Source organism: Protopterus annectens, chromosome 8.part0, assembly GCF_019279795.1.
Source record: "Protopterus annectens isolate FY-2018-M chromosome 8.part0, PAN1.0, whole genome shotgun sequence".
Classification (NCBI taxonomy): Eukaryota; Metazoa; Chordata; order Ceratodontiformes; family Protopteridae; genus Protopterus; species Protopterus annectens.
The window spans coordinates 834,921,575-834,936,626 of record NC_056741.1 but is presented as its reverse complement, the minus strand read 5'-3'; the positions used below and the strand labels follow the sequence as shown (position 1 = coordinate 834,936,626).

General features: G+C 40.6%; 1 protein-coding gene across 2 annotated transcripts in view; it reads right to left on the bottom strand.

The window, feature by feature from the left end:
- The window catches only part of LOC122809086 (EBP cholestenol delta-isomerase), a 100,098-nt gene that overhangs the window by 23,286 nt on the left and 61,760 nt on the right, over nucleotides 1-15,052 (bottom strand). For both annotated transcript variants that reach the window (XM_044080312.1, XM_044080311.1), the window contains exon 4: nucleotides 10,248-10,378. In XM_044080312.1, coding sequence (XP_043936247.1) covers nucleotides 10,248-10,378 — 131 coding nt within the window. The remainder of the gene's footprint in view (nucleotides 1-10,247; nucleotides 10,379-15,052) is intronic.

Sequence of the window (15,052 nt, the reverse complement as noted above, 5' to 3'; positions counted from 1 at the left end):
ATGAGGACAAGGCAGTCCACACAGCCTATCTGGACCTCGACAATGCCTTCAACACCATCCCCCACTCTGGAATCATAGACTTACTAAGCTGGGCATAAATCCCTACATCACTCGATGGGTTGCCAACTGGTTTACTGACAAAACCCACACTGTAAAAGTAGCAGACTCCAAATCCAGCTCCAGACAAGTGACAAGTGGAGTACCTCAGGGTTCAATTCTGAAGTACAGGCCAACAGTGAGGGACTCTGGCTAACAAAGTTCACAGATGACTGCAAACTGGGCGCCATTACTGAATCCCCAAATGATGTGGATATTCTACAAAAGGGCCTTACAGAAACAAATGCTTTGTGCCATAGCCATGGGCTCAAGCTTAATGCCAAGAAGTGTATAGTTATCTCCTTTGGGAAAAAAACATGTACTCATGAATTACCACATAGGCGGCAGTACACTAAATACCGAAAGTGTGATAAGAGACTTAGGAACACAGGTGGACAGTGGTCTCATCTTCGGTAACCACATTGCCACAACAGTCAGTAAATCCTTCTATGTGGCACACCTCATCACTAAGGGCTTTTCATCCAGAAAAAAGGAGGTCATTGTCCCACTGTATTCATCCCTCATTAGACCCATCATAGAGTATAACGCCCCATTTGGTTATGTACCTTACAAGACATCTGCAACAACTGGAAAGGCAGCAGAAACCCCTCACTGAAAGAATCACGGGCCTAAAGCAGATGCCCTATGCTAACCGACTAAAAAATCTTCAGCTATACTCTGTCGCATATCATCTACTCAGAGGTGATCTCTGCTTAACATACAAGGCCATGTCAAACCCAGAGCTGTTGGATATGCTACACTTAAAGAAATCCCAATCCATCAGAGCCACACGCTCCAGGGACCTAAACCTTTGTCATCACAATGAACAAAACATGCTGGAGGGATAGGTTCCTGACCCAGAGACAACCCATACTCTGGAATAGACTGCCCATACATGTCAAGCAGAGCGCCTCCTTGGCCCTCTTCAAAAGGAACCTTGACGACTGGATGGGAGATAGGAAATTTACCCCGGGGATCAAGTCAGTCGCCCTGCTAGACAGAGGTCCAGGGAAGTAAATACTGTGGGAAGAAATAGCCAGGGAATTCTTATGGCTAGACTTGTATAGGCCCTAGGGCCAACAGCCGCCTGTGAACCTATGAACCTATCCAAATTCTTTTTGAAGAGAGTGAGAGACATGCTTTGTTCCTTCCAGCAAGTTCTGTTAAGAGTCACAAATAAGGTTTAGGTCCATGAAATGAGTTACCCTTGTATAATTTTTCTTGCGCATATGTCACATTTTCATCAGGGCTGGATCAGAGAATGCCATGTAGATCAGTCACAAGTCCCTCTCAATAAACGATATGATACAGAGTAAAGGAATAGGGCCTTTAGCTGGTCTGCATATTACATGTGTCTTATGCTTTATATTGTTTTAATGAGAAACACCAACTGGAGCGGCCGCAGAGGTACGTGGCTGGTTAGTCACATGCAGAAGGAAGCACTGTGCTCATTTATGGGCCTGATGAGCACCGAGTACAATGGCACTATGACTTCCTTTGATCTTGATGCCATGCCTTTACTTTAAGTTGAAGGGGAAGGATTTCCTCACTACTGTAGCTACCTGGTGGTCAAAGTTTAGGTTACTATCTGTGTTCCTAGGTCCCCCACCACTGGGTCAACTTTTAGGAGTGTGTAATCAATATTATAATTTGCAGGGATATCTGATTTACTGAAGGGCACGATTATGTGATTTTAGCAGTCAGTCAGACCATGGTTTTTGGCAACTGTCGTTTGTCATTTTTAGGCCTGTTTGTAGGATGTGAACATCATTTGTGGATTCAATGACTGACAAATGTGAGCTGGGAGCAATGAACTTGGTGAACCAGAGGCCTCCCAACATTGGCTTTCACTTCAGAAAAGTATATACCAAACAGAAGGGGTCCCAACGCTGAGCCCCGCGGGACACCGCTAGTAACAGGTTTCTTATCAGATGTAGATTCACCTATTCGGACATGTGACATGTCAGTGATCCTGTTGGCTATCCATCTGATGAAGTAGGGGTTTATGCCTAACTCAGTAGGTTTATCTATAATCCCCAAGTGGTGGACTGTGTCAAAAGGTTTGGTTAGGTCTAGACAAGCAGTGTGTACCATTTCACCCTCATCCATGGCCCTGGTGACTTTCTCGAAAAAATACACCAGATTGATCTGACAAGACCTACCTTTCACAAATTCAATTTGGGTCTGGTCCAGTTTTTTGAGAGTTCTATGCCATTACTGATCACGTCCATAATAATTCTCTCCATAGCTTTGCAGATAAGACTGGTCAAGCCTATGAGTCAATAGTTCCCTGGGTCAATGATCCCACTTTGTGCAGAGGGACAACTGTTGCAGTCCTCTATTCCTCTGGGGCAAAGCCCATTTGGAGAAAGAGGTTAAACAGGGTTTTTAGTGGCCCTGACAGATTCTGTTTTAAGCTATTTAAGAAGTATCCTAGAATGTTGTCGGGACCCATGGAGGCTGTGGTTTTGGATTTTTTGAGCACAGTAAGGCACTGTTCCCTCATAATGACTGGTAGGGGGATGGTTGCAAGTATTTCTATGGGTGTGGTAAGAGGTGAAGTGGGAGGGGTTTGAACTGAACTTGTCAGTCAGCAGGTTTGCTACAGTTTTAGGCTGGGTGTACATGTTGCCACTCATGATTAACTCAGCACATTGTTGAGCACTTCCCCTAAGGTTACAAACATAATTAAAAAAAGCTTTATGGTTGTATTTCAACTGGGATGTTATCTTTGCCTCATAGTTTGCTTTGACAGATTTGGCCAGCTTTCTAATTTGTTTGTTTAGACTGGTGAGTGTCTTTTTGCACTTATTTGTCTGTTCCTTCTGGTCTTTGAAGAGGATTTTTTTCCTTTTGTTGAATAGCCCATTTATGCTTGCAGTCCACCAGGGTTGTTTATTTTTGCCAGTAATCATAGGTTTGACTCTGATAGGTACCATCTCCTCTACACAGCTATGAATGTGGCTGTACAATGCTTTTGTGTACAGCTCACAGTAGGCATCAGTGTCAACTGGGTTCGGAGGGGCTTGGAAGTTTAATAAGCTGTCACGTAGTTTGAGGTAATTGCCCTTGGCAAAGTTTGGAGCATGTTGGTGGCTCTAGATTAGTTTCAATACTAAAGGAGATCAATTTGCGGTCAGATCTTACCAGGGAGGAGTTAATGCACTGGAGGGAGCAGCACCTTCCCATGTTCATGAGTACTAAGTCTAAGGTATTTGTACCTCCAGTTGGGGAGCTAGCTAGTTGCTCCAAGGCACTGCATTGACGAAGTACAAAAACCTCTGAGCAAGTGAATTATGGGTCATATAAGTCTCACGGTTTATGGAGGGGTAGTTGAAGTCACGCATAAGTATGGTGTTAGGCTGAATGTCAACAGACTCCAGTAGGTTTAGGTAAGAGATGTGGTTTTCCAGACTCATGTTAGGGGATCTGTAGCTGCCAAGGATATAACCAGGGGCTGCATCTATGGTTAGTTGGGCATGGAGTAGCTCAAGTGAGTTATGTTGCTGGACCAGTCTAGCAGTGTACTTGTCCTTTACAAACATTGAAACACCTCCTCCCTTTGTTTTATCCTGAGCCGAGGGGGGATTGAAATGTATGAAAGGGATTGTAGCTTTTGATAGCCAGGGTGCTTTCTACATAGAAGTGCAGGCACCACAACTCTTAATGCTTAAACAGCTAAGATGACCAGCTATCCAGCCACAATGTCTTTCATGTAAATGGACTTGTATTTCTTTTTCTCTGACTACAGGCCTTGAACTTGAAGTAGCCAATACTGGGCTCCTCAAACAGTCTGACACATCTGTTGATATGCTCTAGTATGACTCTGGGTGGGGTTGAATCCCTACATTTCACTAGATCTAGTTGTAGAACCACAGAAACTACTTCCCTATGGAACAGAATAAAGATAGGGTATATGTTTCCTGGATTGCAATTTTGGTTCCACAGTCTACGAGCCACTGTGCTTTTGTCAACTAGTCTGGGTTTCAGAAACAGAACAGCAAATGAGACAGACTACAGCCATGCCTTCAGCAATGTTTCTTCAATATCTGGATAAAGTCTTCCTTTGCAAACAGGACCCTACTTAGACTACACATCTGCAGGATTTGTGAGATTCCGTGACTATGGGAGCAGACTACAAAGGGTCCAATGCATTTCTATAACTGAGATGACCTGGATACGACAGTTTTCCAGATAAGGGTAAATATGCGCTTCATTTATTCATAGGACAGCACTACTGGTGCCATGTGCTCTGTAAACATTACAGCTGCAAACAAAAAGGTATAACGGCAAGGAGGTAAAGTAACAATGGGGCTCTCCACTCTGAAACTGAAAAACTTTCCATGAGCTTTGTGGATTGGGATACCTTAGACTTCAAGGGTACTTTGTATATAACTAAGAAAGCATTGTTTAGTAACAAATGGGGCAAGGCTTGCAGTGTCACTCAGAATTTCTTTAAGTGTTACAAATGTGCTCAAATTTGATAAGGACAAAAAGGTCTCCAACAATCATCATTGCTGGTTATCAGGAAGAGTAAAGAGTAGTTTCTGCCAAGAGAACGTTTTGAATTGTCTGATAGCCCAGTAGCTGTTCTCTGGTTGGCGAGGCACATTGCAGCTGAGCCCCTAAAGGAAAAAGAGGTTGAAAGACATCACCTCCCATACCTACTTATCTACAGTTAGGAAGAAAAATCTTCTTTGCAGTGGTACTGTGTATTGGGTAGATAATGGTTTTAAAAGTCAATCAGCACTATTCTGAATGTTACTGTTGGAGGACCTGTCCCTCCATCTGTATCTCTGCTGCTAGTGAGACTCTGCTTTCCTTTCCTTCCAGGACGAATGCTTCTTTAGGTGTATGCCTCCACATATACAACTGCTCAAACAGCCTGCTTCCCTACAGAAAAGTTACAGCCTTTAAAGGTCGTTTCAAGAGTATCTTTGCATTATGAGTGCAGACAACTATTTAGCAGAATAGATAGTTTTGTTGTTCTCCTCTGTTTCTTGAGAATTTTTTCAGAGAACACCGAACAGATTTTCATGAAATGCTACACTGAGGAGTTGGTCTTGCACGTAAAAAATGGGCTGCACACACATCAAGATTTGTCATCATAAGACACCACTGCAAAGCAGCCCGTGAACAACTATTCAAAGAAACAAATGATCATGTGTCTTTGCCAACTTTAGTGGTTAAGATAACTTAATTTCTTCTCCTCAGAGGAGAGAGGAAAATCTAAAATGTTCTAGGCAATTTCATTTTCTGTTTGCAGGTGTCCTTTGGTCATGCATCATATAGGTGTGATAACTGTTAATGTACTTTTCTGCTGCTTCAGGCATCTTTTCTTCCTGAATCTATTCATGATTCTGCTCTCCTTCCCAGTCACCAGCAAAGACCTCCTTGCAGCTTCCAATTTTTTAAACAGGGCAGGGAACTGACAGTCAGACTCCAATGAGACATGATTAAGTGCATCCTCAAAAACCTTCTGTTATTGGAGGAAAAGCCGATGGTGTGAGTTGACCCACATCCAACAATGTCACACATAACTGAGGGCTCCCTCATTCCCTTACTCCTCATTTAAGATGATCTCACAGAGCATTGAAAGTTATTACAAAAAGTTAAATCCTTAGGTGTGAGCTCAGGGACGAGAAATCCTCAATCAGTGACCCAAAGGGAATGGTTGACTTGGCACAGCTATACTTACTACTGCATAAAATCAAACAAAAGATGAGTATTATCAAGGTATTTCAGGATGACAGAAGACCCTGGCATTGCACCACGTAAGTCTGATAACTAACTATTGAGATGAAAAAGTGAAAAAAGAGGAAGTCTACTCCCTCATTATTCAGATTCTGAGGAAGACCTTGTTTTTAATTAATCAAGTCCACCCATCCCTTTTGGGTCACTAGTTAAGAGGACTCCTTGCCCCTGGGCTCACATCCAAGGATTTAAATTATATATCAGATATGCTTACCTGTTGCCACAGTTGTTACCAATGTACTTTTGCAGGCAATTTCACATGATTGAGGTTATGTACGAGCAATTTATTTTGCTATTTGTAAAGCAGAGCAGAATGCATAAAAAATGTACATTACAGGCCCTGCCAGTTTTGTGAGATTCTATTAAATCTACAAAAGGTTAGGCACAAATTCACTATTTGAAAGATGCAAGGCACAGAGTGCAATCATATGCACTTCTACTCTGTGTCATTCATTTAAAATGTCCTATTTTCAATCCAAGATAAGATTAATGCTAATATTGTGACCTTCATTAGAATTATGCCATCCTAAACTAGAAGCAAAACATCTAAACCTCATGGAAAGCTGATGCATACTGTCCTAAAAAGTTGCTACATATCTATGCAATTGCAAGCATTTCTTAGAAAGTTCCAAGAGTCCAATTAAAATTAACCGTAATTGGGAGAGATGGGGTAATGCCAGCCATGCCGGATAAAATTTGCAAAAAAAGATCACAATTTCAGATTTCAGATGTGTTCCTCCAAACTGATATCTAAAACACTTGTAGCTCAGTGGGCACTACTGACACAACACTTCCATTTGCTAAGGAAGACTGATGGGAGGGTACTATAAATGCTAAAGGTCACACAATATATGATCTGTTAATGTTAACAGTTTCCTCTTAAATGTTAAAGAGTGTTGTCTCTTAATACTATGTTTCCCTGACACTAGAAACAGGCTGGGCTCATCACCTGTTATCACTTCTTTTGTACAGATTTTTTTTTTATAAGTTGAGCTGATAGAAATGCAGTGGGAATAACTAGTTTCCTCCCGTGTTGGGGTGGAAAGAAGCAAGCCTCACCGTCTCAAATGCAAGAAAAGTAATCCTGCTCACAGTAATAATCTGGACATCCACCTACTCCTATCTAGTAAGAAAAGTTTCCTTCACAGATGGCTTTTCCATTTCCTCCACTGTTGAGGGTAATAATCCGTTGAGCAGGGGTCCGAGGCAATAGCTGTCACTTTTCCTGTTAGTCCACTTTAAAATTAGGTTGAGATTTAAAGTGTTTTAAGCATCCCATTTATTGGTAAATATAAAGTGGTACAATGCAAAGGAAACACTTATTCACCATAATCATTTGAAGAATTATAGCGCTTATCTGCCTAACTGAAGAGAAAGAAAACAGATGCTTTCACTCAAGGGCTTTTTGGTCACTTTGTCTACAAACCATGGTTTTAACTGCTTCATTTAATCTACTCAGATCAACAAAAAAGTTTTTCTCTCATAAATACTGTGTAGGCTACTCTATACCTTGAAGGCTGCTCACTTAAGCATGTAACCTCCCACCTATTTGACAGGAACATCCATTTTACATCGAAGGGCAACAAGTGCACTTGGTAGATCTTCGGTTATATTGCAACATTGTAACTGCAAAGGTAAGATCCCAGAAGGTAAAATTATAAATTATAATTCTATAATTCTTCAAATGATTATGGTGAACAAGTGTTTCATTTGTATTGTACCACTTTATATTTACCAATAAATGGGATGCTTAAAATACTTTAAAGCTCTACCTAATTTTAACATGGATTAACATTCCAAAAAGTGGCAATTATTGCATCTGACTCCTGGTCAAAGGATTATTATCCTCAATTTTGATGCTCCAGCTATTCAGACACCCCCAACAAGGGACTGAAAGCTCATTGATAACAATCACACCAATGTGCTCAACATAAGGTGAAATCGCTGCTTGGATTTCCAGCATTGTTCTCACTTTCTTAATCTTTTACCACCACCACCAGCCAAACTAGTAAGAATGACCCAGCTGACAAAACAAGCAATTCCTGGTGTGGAACAAAAGGCTTAGGACTCCAAGTACCTAGAGTATTGTTATTACAATTGGTACAATGCTCACAGAAATCTAATTATGGTCCTCCAATAGACAGGGCAAACTCCTTAAATGGTTATCTTTACAGGAAATATGTCTCTCTAAAGATGACAAAGGACTGAAATTACCACTCCAAGATCTAAGCCTGTCAAGTGACTGATGAGCTACAGAGGTGATGGAGAGATCTGGTCTTAATCCTGAATGCCTTCAAGGTTGAATATTTATTGATCTTTGTCTGCCTACTGTAACACCTTTCAAAATCTGCATGGACTTCAGCGGAATTTGATCATGTGTCTTACAAACAGCAATAAGAAGCTGAATGACCTGATGGAAAGAATGGTCCCAACATGGAATGGCCTACATGTCATCAGAAGTGTAAATTCTGTTGATGCTTTAAAAAAGAGAGTCAGTGTCTTTTTTGGTAAAAGACAACATATGGTGTGGTAACCCCAAATTAGGATAAAACAATATAGAGTTACTTAACATCAGCTTTTTGTCTGGAAAATGAAAGGCAGGTTATAAATAAAAGTAGCATTCGCCTTCAGTGTTAAAAAAAAATGGAAGATGGCAAAAGAGCATCACCTGCACCATCAGACTTCCTGCTGATGGCCACAATGTAAAGAGAGAGAACCACACTTTACCTGCCTGCAACTTACCTTCACTTATATTACAATTTCCCTGCAATGACGATCCTTATAATGAATAACGCATGTTTACAAGACTATCCACCTCACTGAAAGAGCTGTCAGAAATTAGCTTGCATGCAAAGCTCAAATGAGAGTACAGCAGACATTGTCATGTCAAAAACACAAAAGCCCACACAGTACATTGCTGCATTTATCTTGCATAATCAGTTGTCATCGTACTGCAAAACAGCTCAGTGAAAATGAAAGCCTCCTAAGCGGTACAAGTTAGAATTTCAGATCCATATAGCAACCAAGGCATTAGAACTGTATAAACTCACCATATTCAAGTGCTTCTGACAGTGCCATAAAAATGGCCTTATCACCATGCCTTTACTGATATGACCAGTAAGTAGGTGATCAGTTAGCCTGAAAGCAATGTACCAGATCCTTCTGTAAACCCTATAATGCTTTTTTGTGTGAAGTCCGAACTGGTCTAAATGTCCAATGAGATGGATATGCACAACCTTCTGAAATAATGTTGCTAGAAGTGCCTGCAAGCAAGGAAGTTATGTGGAAATTATTAGTGATGTTGGAATCTCATCCACTGTGAAAAAGGTATGAATAACAGTATTTGACTTTCCTTGGGCAGGCCATGGTAGTGGCCATTAATCTAAGATCTTCTGGAAACCAATCTTCGCCTAGCAAAGCAGTTTCTACAGTTTTATTAACAAGCTTCTTAACCTTGAAACATCAAAGTCAGCAAGCGAAATATAGAAAGTGGAATGTGACGGAGGGGATACTTTGAAACTATCATTATTGCAGGGAAGTGCACCTGTCCACATCATGTCTAATAGTAAAACCAACTGCAGAGTTTACTGGACAAACCAGATCTGTCATGCTATGGTCAGGTAAGATGGGGAAGTATACCCTTAATGAATGACTAATTCCATCTAAAAAGTTTTAGGACTGTTGCTTCGGAAGGAACTTCTCTCAAAACACTTTCTCTGCAGCACAAATGTTTCCGTAGTGACCTCACAAGCCACATGTAGTGGTTAAACTTCATCTATGTTTTCCTACAATGACTAGTCTATCTAAAGAAGCCATGAACAAACAACCCAGCCATTTCAGTCTCATTATCTGCTCTGCTTGTAGGTAAGCAAGCTACAGCTGGTAGCAATTTATATTTATGCCCAGCAGTGAACCTGCAGTAGTCTCTTATAAATATCTCCCTGTGAAGTATTTGTATATATATAAAAAAAAAAAAAAAACAGGAAAATAAGCTGATGACCCTAAAGAGAATACAAGGACCAGCCCAGTGCAGACACTAAGAACAGGGCTACTCCAGTAAGAAAATGAGGAGTTGGTAGCACTGAATTCTCTGTTCAAAGATTCAAATAAGTTTTTGATAAGATTTCCCCATTAGCATACTTTCATCCTAGAAGTAACACATATCCTGAAATTACAATTTTGCTGTCTGTAAATGGCATCATTCAACACATACAGTGTATTTTTGTCAAGCAAGGTAGATGTAGTCCATAAAACCTTTAGAAACAAGAGTACAGAAATAGCACATGGCGCCAACCTACACATAAAATCAGAATATCACAAACTGATAACATTGCTTCTGAGATTAAAATTGCTACTCTAGCAAATCACTAGCCTAACAGTATTTACAAATTACTTACCTAGAGAGACAATCAGCTGCAAAACATAACGCTGTGGCCAGTTCTTCAGAAATGCAATCACTGTCCACACGCTCAGGGGACCCCAGGCCCAGGCTGTAACAGTTTCCACACATACTGTGAAATTGTCAGCTCTAGAAAGACAACAATCATTGTATATGAGGTCATACACATCTTTTACCATTTTTAATGTTCACTGTAAAGAAACAGACATTTCCAGAAACTGGAGAAAAACAGATATTCCCCATCTCTCAATTCAAAAAGTAGCAGCTAGAAGAAATTTGCAAGTAACTTGCAAACTAAATGGAATTTCAAAACCTTCAAAGGCATTTAAAATGTGCTTTGCTACTTATATTTATATATGCATAAAAATGACAGGGCTCACAAGACATATCTAAAAAATAAAGTCATGTGACACTGTTTTAATGATGCAAAGAAAACTGTTCCTGTCCATCACTGACTCCTTTGACCCCTACCTCCAAAACAGAAATATGCAATGAGGGTATGCTCTCAAAGTAGCAATTATCAAGTTAACCTACAACAATCACTGCACAAGTTCCTAGCATCTCTGAGGACCCCTTAAAGGCAACAGCTTACCAGATAAGCACATTAAATGCAGATTGTCCATTTTAGGGGTAAAGTAACATAAGTTTATATTCAAGTCAGTTTAAAGGCTTAAGTACTCAAACATGACAAAGAATACAATTTAAGTGAATAACAGAAGAAAAATTACGGCAAATTGCATGCTATGACAGAGATGATAATTCTTTTTAAATAAAACTACAGACTGTCCAAAACATCAGACATATCTTGAAGACGATCCAAAACAATAGCACTGGAAAAACATAGAACAAGATTAGAATTAAAGCAATAAAATGAATAAGCACAGTATTGCAGTCTGTCCTGCACTTCTGTAGTTCCATGTCCAAAGAAAATCCAAGACTATTACAAAATACTTACATGCCAGTAAACTCTAAGCCAGAATGCAAGGCTTTTCCAACAATGGCCATAACAGTTAACATGGCAGACAGGAAAGTAAACTGAAAAATGGGACAGCATGCAGTAAAGCCCTTCAAGCATCCATCAATCCACAAAAGATACACTACAGTTGAAACCAGTTTTGAAGGGATACAAATACTTATGCAAGCATCACAATAACGTATATCTTTTCAAACAAGCAGGCTGGAAACAACTGCATTATCATAATATTGTACATTTTGTTGTAACATGTAAAACACAGACTAGTTACTTTGCCATAAAGAGCCAAATAAAATCTACACATTCAGAGCACAAAAAGCTGGTACTTTTCTGTGCAGAGACTGTCCAAACAGTAGCTAATCAACTAAAGTAAACCAAGAAGCAAAGCAATACAATAATTTATTTTATTTATTTTATTTTATTTAACATTTGTTGACCGGGAAAGTCCGACTAGGTTCCACAGATCCTGTTTTCAGCGGAGGCCCGGGGAGAAATGCTCCAGAAGCATGTCTTTAGAATGTGGGAGGAAACCGGAGTACCCGGGTGAAACCCACGCGAACGCAGGGAGAACATACAAACTACACAGAGAAGGCACCCCAGCCGGGAATCGAACCGGAGAACCTCTTGCTGTGAGGTGACAGCATTAACCGCTGCACCACTGCGCCACTTAGCCTGCAGGTTAGAGATTGCCTTCCCTATAAAAGACTGACATCAGAGAACAGGCAAAGAGAATCACATAGGGGAATCATAAGCAAAAGACCAGCACTGGTACAGCTTTCAGTACAATTTAGAACAGAAGCTGCTGTTAAAAAGGAATAATTAGTACAACATATAAAATACTGCATGAAAACTATAAGAATCAGAGGAGGTTAGAAAGGGTTAGGAAGAGAGACTGGATAAGCAATTCACAAAGAAACAATGGATAATATATGTAGGTCTCCCAAACGTAACAAAATCTAGAAGATTTAGGATCTTTGCTTGGAAGTGTTTACATAGCTATTTTTATAGCCAAAGCAGACTCCCAAAGAATTTTTCCTCAAGTAAACAGCAAATTCTAGATGGGAGAGAGAGGAAAGAAAGAAGTAATTGGGGACATATTTTCTGGGAGTATAATGAGTTGGCAGACTTTAAAGATTCCCTGCAGACTGCTATGTCAGAGATACTGGGTGAGCAGACTGGTATAACTAAGGAAATTATTTTTTTGAGCTATGATACAGAATCAGAATTGCCTAGACATAGTAAGTCCTTGCTGAGTCTAATTATACTGGCTGCCAAAAAGCAATTACTAGAAAATGGAAATCAAAGTCGAAATTTACTACAAGTAATGAATATAATAACAGAAATAAAACAGCTGGAATTGGGATCTTTAGAAAAGTGTACAAGAAAATTACACACAAAAAATGGGAATTGTAGGAACAATAAATGCAGAGGAGGAACGAAGTTTAAAAGAAGGCAGGATTTGAATGATCTATGTAATGTTTGACTGAAAATGACTGGATAGATTATAAGTGATGTATGTTTGCAACTACATTTATGTCAATATGGTTTGTGATGTATAATGTTTATAACTAAAATTAGTTTGATATGATGTTTCATTTATATAAATGTAAGATTGCCTATGTCATACATGACAATTTAATAAAGATGTTTCTTGTTAAAAAAAAATGAACTACAGAGTTAAAACCTGTCCTACTCTCCTTTATTAAATATGTGTCATTCTCCCAGTTTTAGTACTTTGCGCAGTAGGGTAAAGAACCTTTCTTCATTAAGCATCTGTTAACTAGCGGATGACAGAACATGATTTTAGTCTCTGGGTAAGTGCCAGACTGCAAAGAGATTCTTCTGGGTTCAGCTGAACCATGGTGTTTGCCATCTCCTGTGGGCCCGTGTGAAAGATCATTAATGGTTTTGAAATTTCACAACCATCACAGTGCTCATGAATTTCTGATCAAAATACAAGGGGCCCTTAAAGGGCAAGTCTGTGCTTGCTTGGGCTAAAGGGAAGTCTCTGTGTTCACCAGTGGCAGTGGTTAACACTGAACAGCCTGCCTGTCCCTGTAGGAGTGGTTACTGCCTAGAAGCTGTAGTTTTATTGGCCATTTTGGGTCAATTCTAAACTCCTTGATCTTGCTCTCTTAAAGCCCTACAACTCTCTTTTTGCGCGGTTTTGCACACTGAGCAGCGTCAGGCAGCGCCGCCTAAACAGGTTTAAACTATTCAAGGCTCCACAAAGTTTGCTCTTCACTTTTTCCCTTAGAACTGTTCAAAAATCACTCTATTCTCTTTCTAAAGCCCTGCACTTGTTCAGCTCTTATAAGGAAACACTAACTAAAGTACTACACCCTCCTTGACTTCTCATAAGTATTAGGCTCCCGATTGGTCCTTCCTGATAAAGTGAAAAATCAGTTCCCTTCCCTAATCTGATCAGTAAAAAAACAGTTCCCTATACTAATCTGGTATGTCCAAGGGTCAGTTTCAGGGTTACTCTCCAGTCCAGCTGGTGAATCTGGGAATTTTGAGGCAATGTTACAATTGCCTTATGTACACACACAACCCTCTCCCTCTTCCAACAAACTCTAATACATGTCAGAGATGCAGTTACACAGCCAAACTGGAGGCAGAGCTCTCTCAACCCAAGACTGGCACAGTCAGTCAGGAAGAAAAGGTAACCACCCGCAACACAAGTCCAGTCTCACACAGACCTATTGCATCTGCATACCCAACACATAAACACACAAAAACATACTTGGAGGCTCTAAATAAAAATCTGCCTAAACAGCAAAGACCTCCTAAGCAGATATCCAAGCAACAGCCACCCCTCAACAATACCCATGAATCACATATCTCACAAAATCAGTGTGCCTCACAGTCACAGCCCTTAAGGCCAAACAACACACCAAATACACTTGTTATAGGGGACTCTATTGTCTGGCACACTGATGTCCCGCTCACCAGACTGAACAAGGAGAAGGTCACTACAAGCTGCCTGTCGGGTGCCAGGATCTGCCACAATGCAAGCACTCAGGTCACTCCAAAGCAAGTACAAGTATGACTCCATCATTGTCCATGCTGGTGTGAATGACCTGAGACGTACCTCCCTGGACTACATGAAAAGAGACATAGAGGAGCTCTCTGATCATGTAGCCCAGGCTGGTATGACCCTGACCTTGAGTAGCATCTTGCCCTCACCAAGAACGATGCCACAGTATAAAGACAAAATGATCAGTTTCAACAATTGGCTAAAGTATTGGTGTCATTCAAAGGGGATCCAGTGTCTGTCAGCCTGGGATGACATGCTCGACAAGCCACATTGCTTCGCTAGGGACGGCTTACACCTGTCACCCTTAGGCTTTCGTATACTGGCCAAGGCTCTTGCCACCCCCATAGTGCCTTTTTTAGGGAAGGCTCAAAGGACAAACCCACCTCCACAGACAATCCAAGGATAAAAAAACTAAAGGTAATGCTACTCAATGCCAGAAGTCTAAACCTCAAGATGCACACACTCGAGGCTCTCCTAAGTATGGAGAAAATCGATGTCTGTGCAGTAACAGAAACCTGGTTCAAGGCTCCTGAGAGCACCCCAGCACTACCAGGTTATAACTCATACCATGCGTTTTGGCCCCAAAACTCGGACCGAAGCACAAAAGGAGGAGAAGTATCTATATTCATCAAAGATACCTACACCACCAGGTTAGTGGCACTGCACGAAGCAACGGAAACCATCCATGTGCAACTAACAGTGGGCAAAACTGCCTTTCAGTTTGTAGCCTGCTACAGAACACCCTCCCTATTACAGGAACCCCACTTGGCATTCCTGAGAACACTGGAGA